The sequence below is a fragment of the Herpailurus yagouaroundi genome, unplaced genomic scaffold (assembly GCF_014898765.1).
Source record: "Herpailurus yagouaroundi ecotype Mexico unplaced genomic scaffold, PumYag 163, whole genome shotgun sequence".
NCBI lineage: Eukaryota > Metazoa > Chordata > Mammalia > Carnivora > Felidae > Herpailurus > Herpailurus yagouaroundi.
In genome coordinates, this window is record NW_024412404.1 from 37140181 (window position 1) to 37154468 (window position 14288).

The 14288-nt window shown below is 41.6% G+C and overlaps 1 protein-coding gene across 4 annotated transcripts in view; it reads right to left on the minus strand.

The window, feature by feature from the left end:
• MMS19 (MMS19 cytosolic iron-sulfur assembly component) overlaps positions 1-14288 on the minus strand; it is a 34247-nt gene that overhangs the window by 14640 nt on the left and 5319 nt on the right. For 3 of the 4 annotated variants that reach the window (XM_040486040.1, XM_040486041.1, XM_040486039.1), the window contains exons 2-8: positions 5091-5139; positions 3172-3272; positions 2168-2253; positions 1711-1785; positions 1240-1309; positions 543-671; positions 391-452 (exon numbers count right to left, since the gene is read on the minus strand). In XM_040486040.1, the coding sequence (XP_040341974.1) occupies positions 391-452; positions 543-671; positions 1240-1309; positions 1711-1785; positions 2168-2253; positions 3172-3272; positions 5091-5139 (572 nt within the window). Of the gene's footprint in view, positions 1-390; positions 453-542; positions 672-1239; positions 1310-1710; positions 1786-2167; positions 2254-3171; positions 3273-5090; positions 5140-14288 lie in introns of those variants that run through there. The other variant, XM_040486042.1, reaches the window with a different exon arrangement.

Consider the following 14288-nt stretch of genomic DNA (forward strand, 5'->3'; position numbering starts at 1 on the left):
CTATTCTAGTTCACAATGAACTCAGTCTTCTCTGAACAATTAGAACGCCACTTGTTTTGGTCCATAATCTCATATTGTTACTTAAATGTTTTAGCCTTCAAGGGCAGGAACCATGTTTTACAATCCTGTAGCCCTTGGCACTACGAACGTTGTTAAGGAGCTTAAGGAACCCCCAAATACCCGCTGAATTGACTCCCTCCTCTGATGGCCAATGCTTCTTCATTCCCAGTTTACTAAAATGTAAGTTCACAAGGGCACAGATTGTCTCCTTTGTTCACTGCTGCGTCCTCAGTGCCTAGAACTGGACCTGACTCACAGGAGGTACTCAATGAATATTTGAATGAATCAATGAATGAACAAATGAACAAATGAATAAAAGGTGCTACTTACAGGGGTAAAATCAATAGGGAAGTAACAAGACGTCACTTCAAACAACTCCTCCACAAAGGGTCCTAAGGTAACAGAGAAACAATGACGTCAACTTACAATTTTCACTCATCTGACAAGCCCCAACCAGCTAATTCAAGGCTACAAGGGCATACCCAGGCTATAGTCCCTAGAGATGAGGTCATGGACGATGCGGAAAGCCACCAGAAGATTTCGCGGATCCTTTTCCCCATCCATCACCTGGATGAAGCCAAAGGTGAAGTCAGCTCCTAGGCCCTTCAGCTCTGGGGAGGAGAGAACAGGTCACTATCCTTCCTCAAGACAGAAAGCTGGGCTTTCTTCTGGCTTGTGTTTTCCCTCTACTATCATTGTCCCACCTTTGCTGCTTCCCAGAGCAGACTCTTTTTGTTTTCCTATTCTGAGAGAGTGCATAGTGAAGAAGAGATATGCAATATATAACCATTAGAGGTAAGCGGTTTTTTTGGTTAAGTTTATTTTGAGAGAGAGAGCATGAGTGGGGAAGGGGCAGAGAGAGAGGGAGAGAGAGAATCCCAAGCAAGTTCCTCTAACAGCGTGAAGCCTCAGCAGGCTCCATCTCAGGAAGCTAAAATCAAGAGTCCACACTTCACCTACTGAGCCACCCAGGCGCCCCCTTGAGGTAAGAATTTAAAACATCGGTCCATACCCTATCCTTCCTTTACTGGGGAGTGAGTGGACCCCTCCCAGTTTTCCTTCATTCTTTTCAGAGTATGGGCTCTCCTATATGACTACCAAGCTAAACACGAGTCCTGGTAATGGGGGGAAAAGGGATGTGCTCGCTTTTCAGACTTGCCAAAGAACCCTCCCTTTTACCTTCTTCCCGGGTTCGCATGAAGTTGGTGATGATACTGTAGACTGTGTGTCGGTCCACCTGAGGCAGGGACTTGGGGTGAGAGAGACCATAAGTAAAGAAAGTACTCAAAGAATACCTAAGCTGACAAAATTACTTCCTGCTTCACAATCTCTAGGTGGACAGTGCTCTTTATACTAGCATAAGAACCTAAGAAGAAATGCAGAGAAAGGCTATGGCTATTGGACTACCAGTTATAGCAGGGGAGCCAATAACCAAAACCTGTCTGCTTTACTTTCTTTAGGTTTAAGAGGATGCAGGTCAGACATAATAGCATGGCTCCTTCTCCTTATATCGTAGCAAGGACTAGCATTTAAACATGGTCAGGGATCTGAAAAAGTTCAGGACTTAGAAGGCAGTATCTTTTGCTACCTAATCCTAGTTATGTCAAGGATGAGAGACAGCAGAATACGAAAGTGACCGTTATCACTCACCTGGACGTGGACCTCCTGGAAGATGGCTTTAAGTACAGAGACAGCCAGCCCTGGGGGCAGGGCCACACACAGACTCTGGGGGAGAAGAGGAAATGTGTGAGTACTGAGGGAATTCTAGCCTTCAAGATAGAATCCCCAAAACAGGCCTAATTAGCTACAGTGGGAATCACAACATCCAGGTTCAGGAAAAAGCACTAAGAGTGAGAAACATGGTCCCTTTTCTCGAGTTGATTAGTTCTCTACAGCTCTTTCCACTCTGGTTCTGAATTCCAGTCCCCCCAAAATACCTGTAATCTCTAGACTAAAAACAGAAGTGAAACTGGCTGACACTAGTTTATTCCCCACTTGGGCATCTGTTCCTCATGATGTGGGAGTCTCATGCCCAAAACACAAGGACAGAATTCACTGGAAAAGGGCTCCTGCAAACACAGTATGTAATGAAAAAAGGAGAACTCACAAGTGCCCTCAAACCTTGCAGGACAGATGGGATCACAAAATGATGATCCTTCAGCCGGTTCTCATAGAATAGGATCAGGTGGACCACTGCACAAACCAGAAATGCAGCCATTATTTTACACAGGCTCCTTCCCAAACTTTGTAAAGGCTGTTCCTGTTTGGGCTTTACTACAAATTTTCTCCTCCACTAAGAGATATGTCCCATGCCCTCCCATTTGAGGGTGCCTTGATCAGTCAGGAAAATAGGTGAACACCTTTTGTTATCAATTCTCACATAGGTCCGCATTTGAACCCACTTACAACCCCAGAACTTCCTTTCTATAGAATCAGAATGGGCAAACTTTCTCAAAGGGCCAGATAGTAAATATTTTAGGCTTGTAGGACATAGTATTGGTCACAACTACTCCACTCTGCTCAACTTGGCCGCTGTAACAGAAAAGCAGCATACACAAGGTAAATAAATGGTTGTGGCTATACGCTAACAAAACATTATTAATAAAAATAGGCTGTAGTTTGCCCACTACTGTGCTATAAAGGATAAAAAATGTCTAAGGAGGGGCGTCTGGTAGCTCAGTCAGTTAAAAGTGTCTGATTCTTGATTTCGGTGCAGATCATGATCTCACAGTTCCTGGGATCAAGACTGCCTCCAGCTCTGAGCTGACAGCATGGAGCCTGCTTGTGATTCTCTCTCTGCCTTTCTCTCTCTGCCCTTCCCCTGCTCATGCTCTCTCTTTCTCTCAAAATAGATAAACGGTAATAAATAAACTTTAAGATAAATAAATGAATAATGTCTAAGGCTACATTTGAAATCCCAGTGTCTTCAGCCTCAATACTTATCTCTCTGCCACATATACCAGTGAGGAATGAAGATACTGAATTAGTGGTTCACAGATTCCTTATGCCCTCCCTTTTTTCTTCCCTCCCTATAAAGTTGGCTTGAATAGACAAGGAAGGAGGCCTTGGCTCAGCAATCTGGGAAGATACTCCTACTAGTGATGCCAGTACCTTCCTTCTCCAGGAGCAAGGAGTGACACTGGAGTAGCACCTGTGACAGAAGCTGGATTCCTCGTGCCCGAGTTCGGGGTTCTGGATTCTCTAGAGATGACCTGGGGGAAAGTAGGATATAGAGAGCTTGACATAACCCTGTTGAAACTTTTGAAGGCATAAATATTTTGAAATTAGTCACACTCACCCCCCTGGGCATGGAATCCAGCCCAGGAAAGGTGTTCTGTAGGTACTTAGCATTACAGATAACAGTAAAGCCAGAGTCTAAACAGCCAATTCCCAGATTGATCTGGCATTCATTAGAGGCTCATCTGACACCACCGCCAACAGAAGTATCTATCTCCAGGCGTTGATTGGGCATTTGGCTTATTCTTATATGATAGTGACCTTCCTCTGAAACAGAGCTTAGCAGCTACCCACAGGGCTCAACAGATTATGGGCAGCTGCAACTTCTACCCAAACAGGAGAATAAATATATTACTGCTAAGAAAAAAATTGCTGAGAGCAACCAAGTTCTTAGGCTGGGGTGGGCGGGAATCTTTATAACTGCAAGTTTACAAAGTAAGATGGTCAGAATAAATGTTTTAACTATTTAGGATTACTGAATTGGAAACCCTGGACTGAGGCAATAAGGTAACTTATCTTCAGAATAGGTCTTAAAGAGATTACATTTAAACATACTTGAAGAAATCTAAGTAAGTTAATGTAGGAAGTAGAAGATTTCTGAAGGAGAAATGACTAGGACATTTGACTGAAATCTCAAGGATAAGGGTGTCTATACCTAGGGGTAAAGGGAAAAAATAAAATCACTCTTGACAGGAATAGAATAGGATCTTGTCGAAAGGCCCTGTTAAGAAGTGGAAAACTTGGTGTTTAAAATTAGACCAAGGCACACAAGTGTTCATATCAGCATTATTTAGAATACCCCAAATTTGGAAACAACCCTGATATCTACCACCTGATGAATGGTTAAACAAAATGTGAGATATTCATGTAACAGATTATTCTTCAGCAAAAAATGAAACACTATCGAAAGCCATAACAGGGATAAACTGAAAACATATACTAATGGGCATCAGGTTTCTGAGGTAATGAAAATGTTAAAAAATTGATTGAGGGTTATATAAATCTGTGAATACACAAAAAGTGATGAACTTTGTGACATATGAATTACATCTCAATAAAGTCATTTTTTTTTTTAAATGGACCAAGGCCACACATGAGTAGAAAGGCCAAATGGTCTCTCATGTGGGAGAGAGACATAATAGCGACCTACATTCCACCCCACCCTCCCAGTTTTCTAGTTTTCTGCTTCAGAAAACAAGCTGGCTGAGACAGTTAACCTTTGCAAATAAAACGTCAATTTAGATGGTCTACCAAGTATGAAATAGGAGAAAAGCAGGCAACAGACAACAAGCACATACTCCCTCTGGTGCCTGGATATCTGGTTTTAACACTGATCTTCCAGCTGTTTCCTCAGACCTTTTCCTATAGTGAGGATCTGGTGCAGGGTCAGCTTCCTGGCAAATCCCCAGGCAGGGCCCACGACAGGTCTGAGTCAGATCCACACTGACTAGAATCCCATGGGGCAGGTAGGTCTTTAAGAGGCACAGGAGGAATCCCAGCTCTAATTAAATAACAGTTGATGGCCTTCAACCACCCATCTCACTCCAAACTTGTGGGCTGATCCAGGAACTTCCAACCCTTCCTCCCTTAGGGACTCTTAAGTCAGGTGGCATCAAACTTGTTTCAGGAGAAACACAGGCTTAGACCGAGGCAGAGAGGAAAGGAGGGTACTGGGCTACAGTAGGAGAAGTTCAGGACCAGTCAGGTCCAGGAAAGCAGCAGTGTACAACACAACCTTTTCAGAGTGCACAGGCAGGGCTGGGAGAAGGGAGCTCTACCGCACAGGCTCTTACCCAAGGGCTTCCACCACTTGTAACACTGTATAGCTCCCAGATTTCACATCTAGAGGAAACAAAAGAAAAAAATATAAACCCAGTCCCAGTATTGAAAGGATCTAATTACCAATGTTTCCTGCCTACCCTAGGGGCACCCTAGAGCCCCTTCTACGTAAGAGGTATTACTGTAACACTTCAAACATGCAGCTTCAATTATAGAAATTGAAAAGGAAATAAACATATCGTTTGTAGATAATGACTGTATACCTAGAAAATCCAGAAGAAGTAACTGAAGAAATACTACAAATAAAATAATTCACAGGACTCCTGGGTGTCTCAGTCAGTTAAGTGTCTAACTTCAGCTCAGGTCATGATCTCACGGGGTTCATGAATTCAAGCTCCAAGTTGGGCTCTCTGCTATCAGCACAGAGCCCACCTTGGATCCTCTGTATCCTTTGTCTCCGTCTCTCTCTGCCCCTCCCAGGCTCATGCGCTCCCTCTCTCTCTCAAAAATTAATAAACATTAAAAAATAATTTATTAGCTGAGCACAAAATTAGTATTATGAAATTAAGAACCTTCACATATACATATATACACAAAATGCCCTGTAAAATGATACAAAAAGGAAAAAAGATCCTATTTATAATAGAAAAAAAAAGGGGAGGGAAAAATACCTGGATATAAACTTAACAAAAAATGTGAAGAACTGAATAGTGAAAAACTTTAAAGCACCAGTGAGGAGCACAAAAGAAAATTTGAACAAATAGGCATGCCATATTCATGAAAGACTCAAGAAAACAGATCTCCCAAATTAATCTATAATTTTAAACAATCTATGAAAATACCAGAATTTTTATTTTGGGGGGAACTAGATAAACTTATTCTAAAGTTAAAATGCAAAAAAAAAAAAAAAAAAACCCACATAATTAGGCAAATTTTGAAAAAGAACAATGGGGGAGGGAGGGAAGGTAGACCTTTCAGACATTAAAAAATTGTTATAGGGGCGCCTGGATGGCTTAGTCGATTAAGTGTCCGACTTCAGCTCAGGTCATGATCTCATGGTTCATGAGCCTCACGTTGGGCTCTGTGCTAAGAGCTCAGAGCCTGGAGCCTGCTTCAAATTCTGTCTCCCTCTCTCTGCCACCCGCCCTCCTGCCTCCCTATACTTGTGCTCTCTCTCAAAAAAAAATAAAACATTAAAAAAAATTTTAACATGCCACAAACAAACATTAAAAAAAAATTGTTATGGGGTGCCAGGGTGGCTCAGTCGGTTAACTGTCTGACTCAGGTCATGATCTTATGGTTTGTGAGTTTGAGCCCCACATCTGGCTTCTAGCTGCTCCCCATCCCCCCCATTTGGGCTCCACACTAAAAAGTGTGGAGCCTGCTTGGGATTCTCTCTCTGCTCCTCTGCAACTTGCACATTCTCGCTCTCAAAATAAACTTAAAAAAATTGTTTCAAAGTCACAATAATACATTTGTGTATACTTTTTTTAGTGTGTACTTTTGAATGTACTTGAAGATTTCTAGAATAAAAGTAAAAAAACAAAAAAAACAACCAGCATAGTATGAGTTCATATTTTTAAACAAAGAAATCAATGGTACAGAAATAGTAGAGAAAGTCCAGAAAGAAATACAAATGCATATGAGATGATGATTTTTAAAATTTCAATTAATGGGAAAACTAGACTACTCAATAAACAGTGATGGAATGATTGGGTAAATATTTGGGAAAAAAAGTCTTGACTTTGAATCTTTCATCAAAGTAAACTTTTCAAATGGATTAAAGAAAAAGACATGAGAAAATTCCTAAGTATAAACTAACATTATCAGAAGCCATTGAAAAAAAAAAAGACTGGTTAGGGGCACCTGGGTGGATAGCTCAGTTGGTTAAGCATCTGACTCTTGATTTTGGCTTAGGTCATGATCTCACAGGTTGTGAATTCACTGTCTGCAATGACAGTGTGGAGCTTGCTTGGGATTCTCCTTCTCTCTGCCCCTCCCACTCCCATGCTTGTGCTCTCTCAAAATACATAAACATTTGAAAAAAAGATTGGTTAAAATCAGCTACATTAAAAAATTGGATTTTCTGCAGGACAAAAACAAACAAAAAACATCATTAAGACAAACTAGAGGGGCGCCTGGGTGGCTCAGTCGGTTAAGTGTCCGACTTCAGCTCAGGTCACGATCTCACGGTTCATGGGTTCGAGCCCCATGGTTCATGGGTTCAAGCCCCACGTTGGGCTCTGTTCTGACAGCTCAGAGCCTGGAGCCTGCTTTGGATTCTGTGTCTCCCTCTCCCTCTGCTCCTCCCCCACTCATGCTCTCTCTCTCAAAAATAAACATTAAAAAAATTTAAAAAAAAAAGACAAACTAGAAAAACATATTTGTAATTCTTACAACATAGGGCTTTTTTTAAACCAACACATAAAGCTCCTACAAATCAATGAGGAAAAGATCAACAACCAATTTTAAAATGGGCAATACCTTGGGGCACCTGGGTGGCTCAGTCGATTAAGCATCCGACTTTGCCTTAGGCCATTATCTCACAGTTTGTGAGTTCAAACCCCCTTGTCAGGCTTTGTGCTGACAGCTCAGAGCCTGGAGCCTGTTTCAGATTCTGTGTCTCCTTCTCTCTCTGCCCCTCCCCCACTCCTGCTCTGTCCCTCTCCCTCAACAATAAATAAATGCACATTAAACAAATTTTTTTTTAGCATGGGCAAAACCAAGAATGAACAGGCATTCTACAGAAGATACTCATATTCACAACAGAAATACAAATTAAACTATATGAAAGTCTTGTTTTTAACATACTAGATTGGTAAAAATAAAAAATAACTTTGTAACACACCTATGTTTGGTGATGGTATGCAGAAATAGGCACTCTTACACATTACAAGTGGAGTATAAATTGGTACAACCCCTTTATGGAAGGCAATTTGACAATACGTTTAATAAAAATTACAAGTGTATATATGTTTTAATTCAGTGAATCTTCTCAAAATTTATCCTATATCCTTGTAAAAGTACAAAATAGTGCATACTACACACATACACACACACGCTGATAATGGGACATGATCTAAAATCCAGACAATGTACAAAAATAATATATACAATACTAAGTGCACAGCATTGTTTTTAAGGGGAAGGAAAGTTGTTTCTATTTGCATTTATTTATTTCTCCGGAAGATAAAAGGAACTAATATTGGTTGTCTCCAAGGAAGGACACTGGATGGCTAGGGGGTTGAGAGGTAGACTTAAAAAAAAAAAAAAAAAAAAAAAAAAAAAAAGATGTTTTATTGTGAAATAATTTTAGAGTTAGAGATTAGCATTAATGTATTACTATTAAACTCTAGACTCTATTTAGATTTTACCAGTTTTTCCACTAATGTCATTTTTCTGTTTCAGGATCCAATTAAGGATACCACATTGCAATTAGCCATCATGAATCCTTGGTCTCCTCTGGTCTGTGAAAGTTTCTCAGTCTTGTCCTTAAGGACCTCGATATCCTAAAGTACTTTATAGAATGTCCCCCAATTTGGGGTTTGATGTTTTCCTATTGTTTAGACTGGGGTCATGGGTTTTGAGAAGAATAGCACAGAGGCAAAGTATCCTTCTCATCATATCATATCAATCATATCAGGGCACAAGGTATCAATATGACTTATTTATTATTGGTGATTTTATTTTATTTCATTATTATTATTATTATTTTTTTATAATTTTTTTTAACGTTTTATTTATTTTTGAGACAGAGACAGAGCATGAACGGGGGAGGGGCAGAGAGAGAGGGAGACACAGAATCGGAAGCAGGCTCCAGGCTCTGAGCCACCAGCCCAGAGCCCGACGCGGGGCTCGAACTCACGGACTGCGAGATCGTGACCTGAGCTGAAGTCGGCCGCTTAACCGACTGAGCCACCCAGGCGCCCCTCATTATTATTATTTTTTAATGTTTATTTATTTTTGAGGGAGACAGAGAGACAGCGAGCAGGGGAGGGACAGAGAGAGAGGGAGACACAGAATCCAAAGCAGGTTCCAGTCTCCAAGCTGTCAGTGCAGAGATCACAACCTGAGCCGGAGTTGGATGCTCAAATTACTTGGCGAAGGTAATATCAGCCAGTTCTGTGAACTACAGAGGTACTATTTTTCCTTTCCCATACTATCTTCTTTAGAAGATTCAAGGGGGAGCCAGAGATTAACCTCCACTTCCTAGAAAGGAATATGTTGACCTACCTATATTATATAGAATTGTTCTGTAAGGAAGATTCATTTCTTCTTCCCCCTTTATTTATTCAGTCATTTATTTTACAGCAGCATAGACTCGTGTACATTTATTTTACACTTCAGGTTATAATCCAATACTAGGTTATTTTGCTGTTCAAGTTGTTCTATCTTTGGCTGCAGGGAGCTTTTTTAGATTGGCACCTGTCTTTTTGACTTGTCCTATCCATCCATCCATGCATCCATCCATCCATCCATCCATCCATTTATTTTTTATTTTTTTTTTTAACGTTTATTTATTTTTGAGACAGAGAGAGACAGAGCATGAACAGGGGAAGGTCAGAGAGAGAGGGAGACACGGAATCCGAAACAGGCTCCAGGCTCTGAGCTGTTGGCATGGAGCCCGACGCGGGGCTCGAACTCACGGACCGCGAGATCATGACCTGAGCTGAAGTCAGACGCCCAACTGACTGAGCCACCCAGGCGCCCCCATCCATTTATTTTTTAAAGTTCATTTAGTTATTTTGAGCCGGGGGAGGGGGGGCATGAACAGGAGAGGGGCAGAGAGGGAGAATCCCAAGCAGGCTCCGCGCTGTCAGCATAGAGCCAGATGTGGGGCTCTATCTTATCAATCGTGAGGGCATGACCTGAAGGGAGATCAAGAGTGGGATACTTAACCAACTGACTGAGCCACCCAGGCACCCCATTTATTTATTTTTTACGAAGTTTTATTAGAACACAGCCAGCTCATTAGTTTTTAAATTTTACTTATTTATTTAATATATTTATTTCTGAGAGAGAGAGAGAGCACAAGCAGGGGAGGGGCAGAGAGAGCAGGAGAGAGAGAATCCTAAGCAGGCTCTACACCTTCAGCGCAGAGCCTTATGTGGGGCTCAAACTCACAAACTGTTAGATCATGACCTGAGCCAACACCAAGAGTCAGATGCTTAGCCGACTGAGCCATGCAGGCACCCCTTAACGATTTTAAGAAATCTCTACACCCAGCGTGGGGCATGAACTCACAACTCCAAGATCAAGAGTTTCACACTTCACCGACTAAGCCATCAGGTGCCCCTGTTTTAAGTCATCTCTATACCTAGTGTGGGGCTTGAACTCATGACCTCAAGATCAAGAGTCACATGCTCCTGGGGGTGCCTAGGCGGCTCAGTTGGTTAAGTATCCAACTCTTGATACTTAGGCCAGCTTAGGTCATGACCTCATGGTTCATGAGTTAGAGCCCCACATCAGGCTCTGTTCTGACAGCACAGAGCCTGCTTCAGATCCTGTCTTCCTCTCCCTCTGCCCCTCCTCTACATTCTCTCTCTCTCTCTGTTGTTCAAAAATAAATAAACATTAAAAAAAAAAAAGGGTGGGGGGCGCCTGGGTGGCTCAGTCAGTTGAGTGTCTGACTTTGTCTCAGGTCATGAACTTGCGATTCATAAGTTTGAGCCCCACATCGGACTCTGCTGACAGCTCAGAGCCTGGAGCCTGCTTCAGATTCTGTGTCTCCCTCTCTCTCTCTGTTCCTCCCCTGATACACTCTGTCTCTCTCTCAAAAATAAATAAGGAATAAAAATAAATTAAAAAAAAAAAGTCATATGCTTTACCAACTGAGCCAGCCAGGCACCACATCGTTTCACTTTTTAAGTACTTTCTTTTTTAGCACTACAAAATACTATAGGCTCATCCTGCAATTTCTCTATCCGAGCCCTAGAATCAGCCTTTTCTCCGAGAAACCCTGATTCTTTTTACTGGAGAATGCTATTACAAACCAAGATCTGGGTATAGCTGTGCTTGCTGCTATTGGGATACCACTGCTCCTAGGCCCCACTTAGCTGGGAGACACATATGTCCCAGGGAGAGCTGGAAACACATATGTACGTATTAACCCATACATATATGTACATGTATATCTTTAATTATTTTTCTATGTGTATATATCAAACTAAACATGGGGCACCTGGGTGGCTTAGTCAGTTAAGCCTCTGACTGTTGGTTTTGGCTCAGATCATGATTTCATGGTTCATGAGTTCGAGCCCCACATCAGGCTCTGCGCTGATGGTGTGGAGCCTGCTTGGGAGTCTCTCTCTCCTTCTCCCTGCCCCTCCCCCATTGTGCTGTCTTGGTCTCTCTCAAAATAAATAAACGAACTTAAAAAGAAAAACACCTCGGGGCGCCTGGGTGGCGCAGTCGGTTAAGCGTCCGACTTCAGCCAGGTCACGATCTCGCGGTCCGTGAGTTCGAGCCCCGCGTCGGGCTCTGGGCTGATGGCTCAGAGCCTGGAGCCTGTTTCCGATTCTGTGTCTCCCTCTCTCTCTGCCCCTCCCCCGTTCATGCTCTGTCTCTCTCTGTTCCAAAAATAAATAAACGTTGAAAAAAAAAAAAAAAAAAAAAAAAAAAAAAAAAAAGAAAAACACCTAAATATAAGGTCATGTTAAAGTCTCCAGCTATAATCCAGGACCGCAGGGTCCATTCTAGCCTCTCTCCTTGTTGTTTGTAATTTGTTTCTCTGACAGTGAGAAATCTGGTTCCCATTATCTACCATTTATTATTTTTTCAATCCTAGTATAGCTATAAATTACTTTCCAAATTGTCAACTTCTGTGAGAAACAGATTTATAAAAGCCAAGTGTGTTTATGTACAGTTTTGTCTTTTTTTTTTTTTAAGTTTATTTATTTATTTTGAGAGAGAACGTGAGCAGGAGAGGGGCAGATATAAAGAATCCCAAGCAGGCTCCACACTGTCAGCCCAGAGCCTGACACAGGTCTTGAACCCACAAACCATGAGATCATGACCTGAACCAAAACCAAGAGTTGGATACTTAACCAACTGAGCCACCCAGGCACCCCTGGACAATTCTGTCTTTAGTCTCCAGACAAAATACTGTTTTACCAAATCACTTAGATCAGCTCCCTCCTCCCTTTAGTGAGGACACATCATATACTAGTAATACAGTAGATCCATTTGTCACTGTCTACATTCTTTTTTTTTATTAAAAAAAATTTTTTTTTAATGTTTATTTATTTTTGAGACAGAGAGAGACACAGCATGAGCAGGGAGAGAGAGGGAGACACAGAATGTGAAGCAGGCTCCAGGCTCTGAGCTGTCAGCACAGAGCCCAACGCGGGGCTCGAACTCACTGTGAGATCATGACCTGAGCCGAAGTCGGATGCTTAACCGACTGAGCCACCCAGGTGCCCCTCACTGTCTACATTCTATCTTGAGAGGGAAGGGAGGTTTTTCTCCATGTATCCTTTTGTACCTTTTAAATGTTGTACCATGTCAATATATTACTTATTTTAAAAATACATTTCTAACAGCACAATAGTAATTCACACAGACCTACCAGAAGCTTCTTAGGATATATTCTCAAGGAAGAAACAGAGAGTAAAATCTTAGCAATCTTCCTAAGGGTTTGGTTACCACAGAGGAGTTCTAGCTCCATCAGGAAATTACTTGCAGCAGCCTGTTCTGGGTCTCCAACCCACCTACCTCTAAATGTCAGACCTAATAGGTTAGCATTCACCAACACTAGACTTTAGCTAGAGTGAAAAAGTGACTTGAGTAAACTCCTAAACTTCCAGTTCCCCTTAAATTTGTGGTCTCAGCAACAGGGGTGAGTAGAACTAGATAAAGGCTCACTCTGGTCCTAGAGTATGAAGTCCAAAATGCCTGAGAAAAGGAGCCCTCTAGTCAGGATTCATAGCTCGTGACTGGCACCAATTTAGACATCAGGCACTCTTAGCCCTACTCGTGCCAGGATGTGGAAGGCCCAGCTGCTGCCCCTGTTCCTGAGAAAGAGCCAAGTGAAAAAATGTCCAGGCTGTAGGGTGGGGGAAGGGACAGCAGTCAGACTAACAGGACAGACCAAGGAACTAACAGTTAGGCTCTGTACCTCATTCCTTAATGGCAACACTGAAGTGAACAGAGATACTCATTTCTGGGTTATACACTATAAAAGAGTATTACACAGTTTGGGAAGGTGGAAAAGGGTACCTTTTTGGAACCTCTTGGTCAAAGACCAGGTAACTCTGCTAAAAACCCCATCTAAACACTAATTTCAGTGGTGGCCACAGAGGGAGCATTTGTGCACAGGAAGCTCTAGAGGACTGATTACTGTTACTAGCAAAGACCATCACTGAACCATCATTCTTCTTCAGCAGGAAAATCAAAGTCCCCTGGAAATGCTGGGCTATGGTCTAACGTTGGAAATACCTGAAGTGCTATAAGACAGAGAGACCTGCCTAATAAGCCCCATTCAGTTGCCTCTAATTTTTTCATTTAAAAAAAGGGTCTAATTTATATACAGCAAAATGTACAGATATTAACAGTATAATTTGATGAGTTTAAGCAAAAGTATACCTTGAGTAACCAACATCCCAATCAAGATGCGGAATATTTCCAGCAATGGACAAAGTTCCCTCATGCCCCTTACCAGTCAATTCCCTCTCCTATAGGTTGCCTCAAATTTCATAAATAAAAAAGACTTCTTCACCATGAGTATACAGCATTATGAAACTGGCTGTATTACAATTACAAATAGACACCCATTGGCATGTGATTCCTTGAATTCCAGTTATGGGTGAACTCTCCTGGCAGAGCCCTTTGGCCTTCATACTTTTCACAAGGATCTTATCTTGAATTAATGCAGCACAAACATAAAGAAACGTGAAGTATAAAACTAATACAAAATTAGAAAAAAATGAAGAGATTTACTTATATAAGCTTTATAGCTATTATACAATAAGAAATAAGAGTAAGGAAAACGGTGAGTACAGTGGCAAAAAGCTAGAATCAGTATTTTGAGGGTGTTTTCACAAACATAACTAAACCTAACATTTTATTCTAGTTTTGTCGAGTCTACCTCAGTAATGTCTTTTAAATAAGACTCTTCCTTTCCATCCCTTTAACCAGACTATATAGAGACAACCTTCAAAACAGTTCTCCACTTTTTGGTGTGCTGAAAATGTTCTAGAATTAATTAATTAATT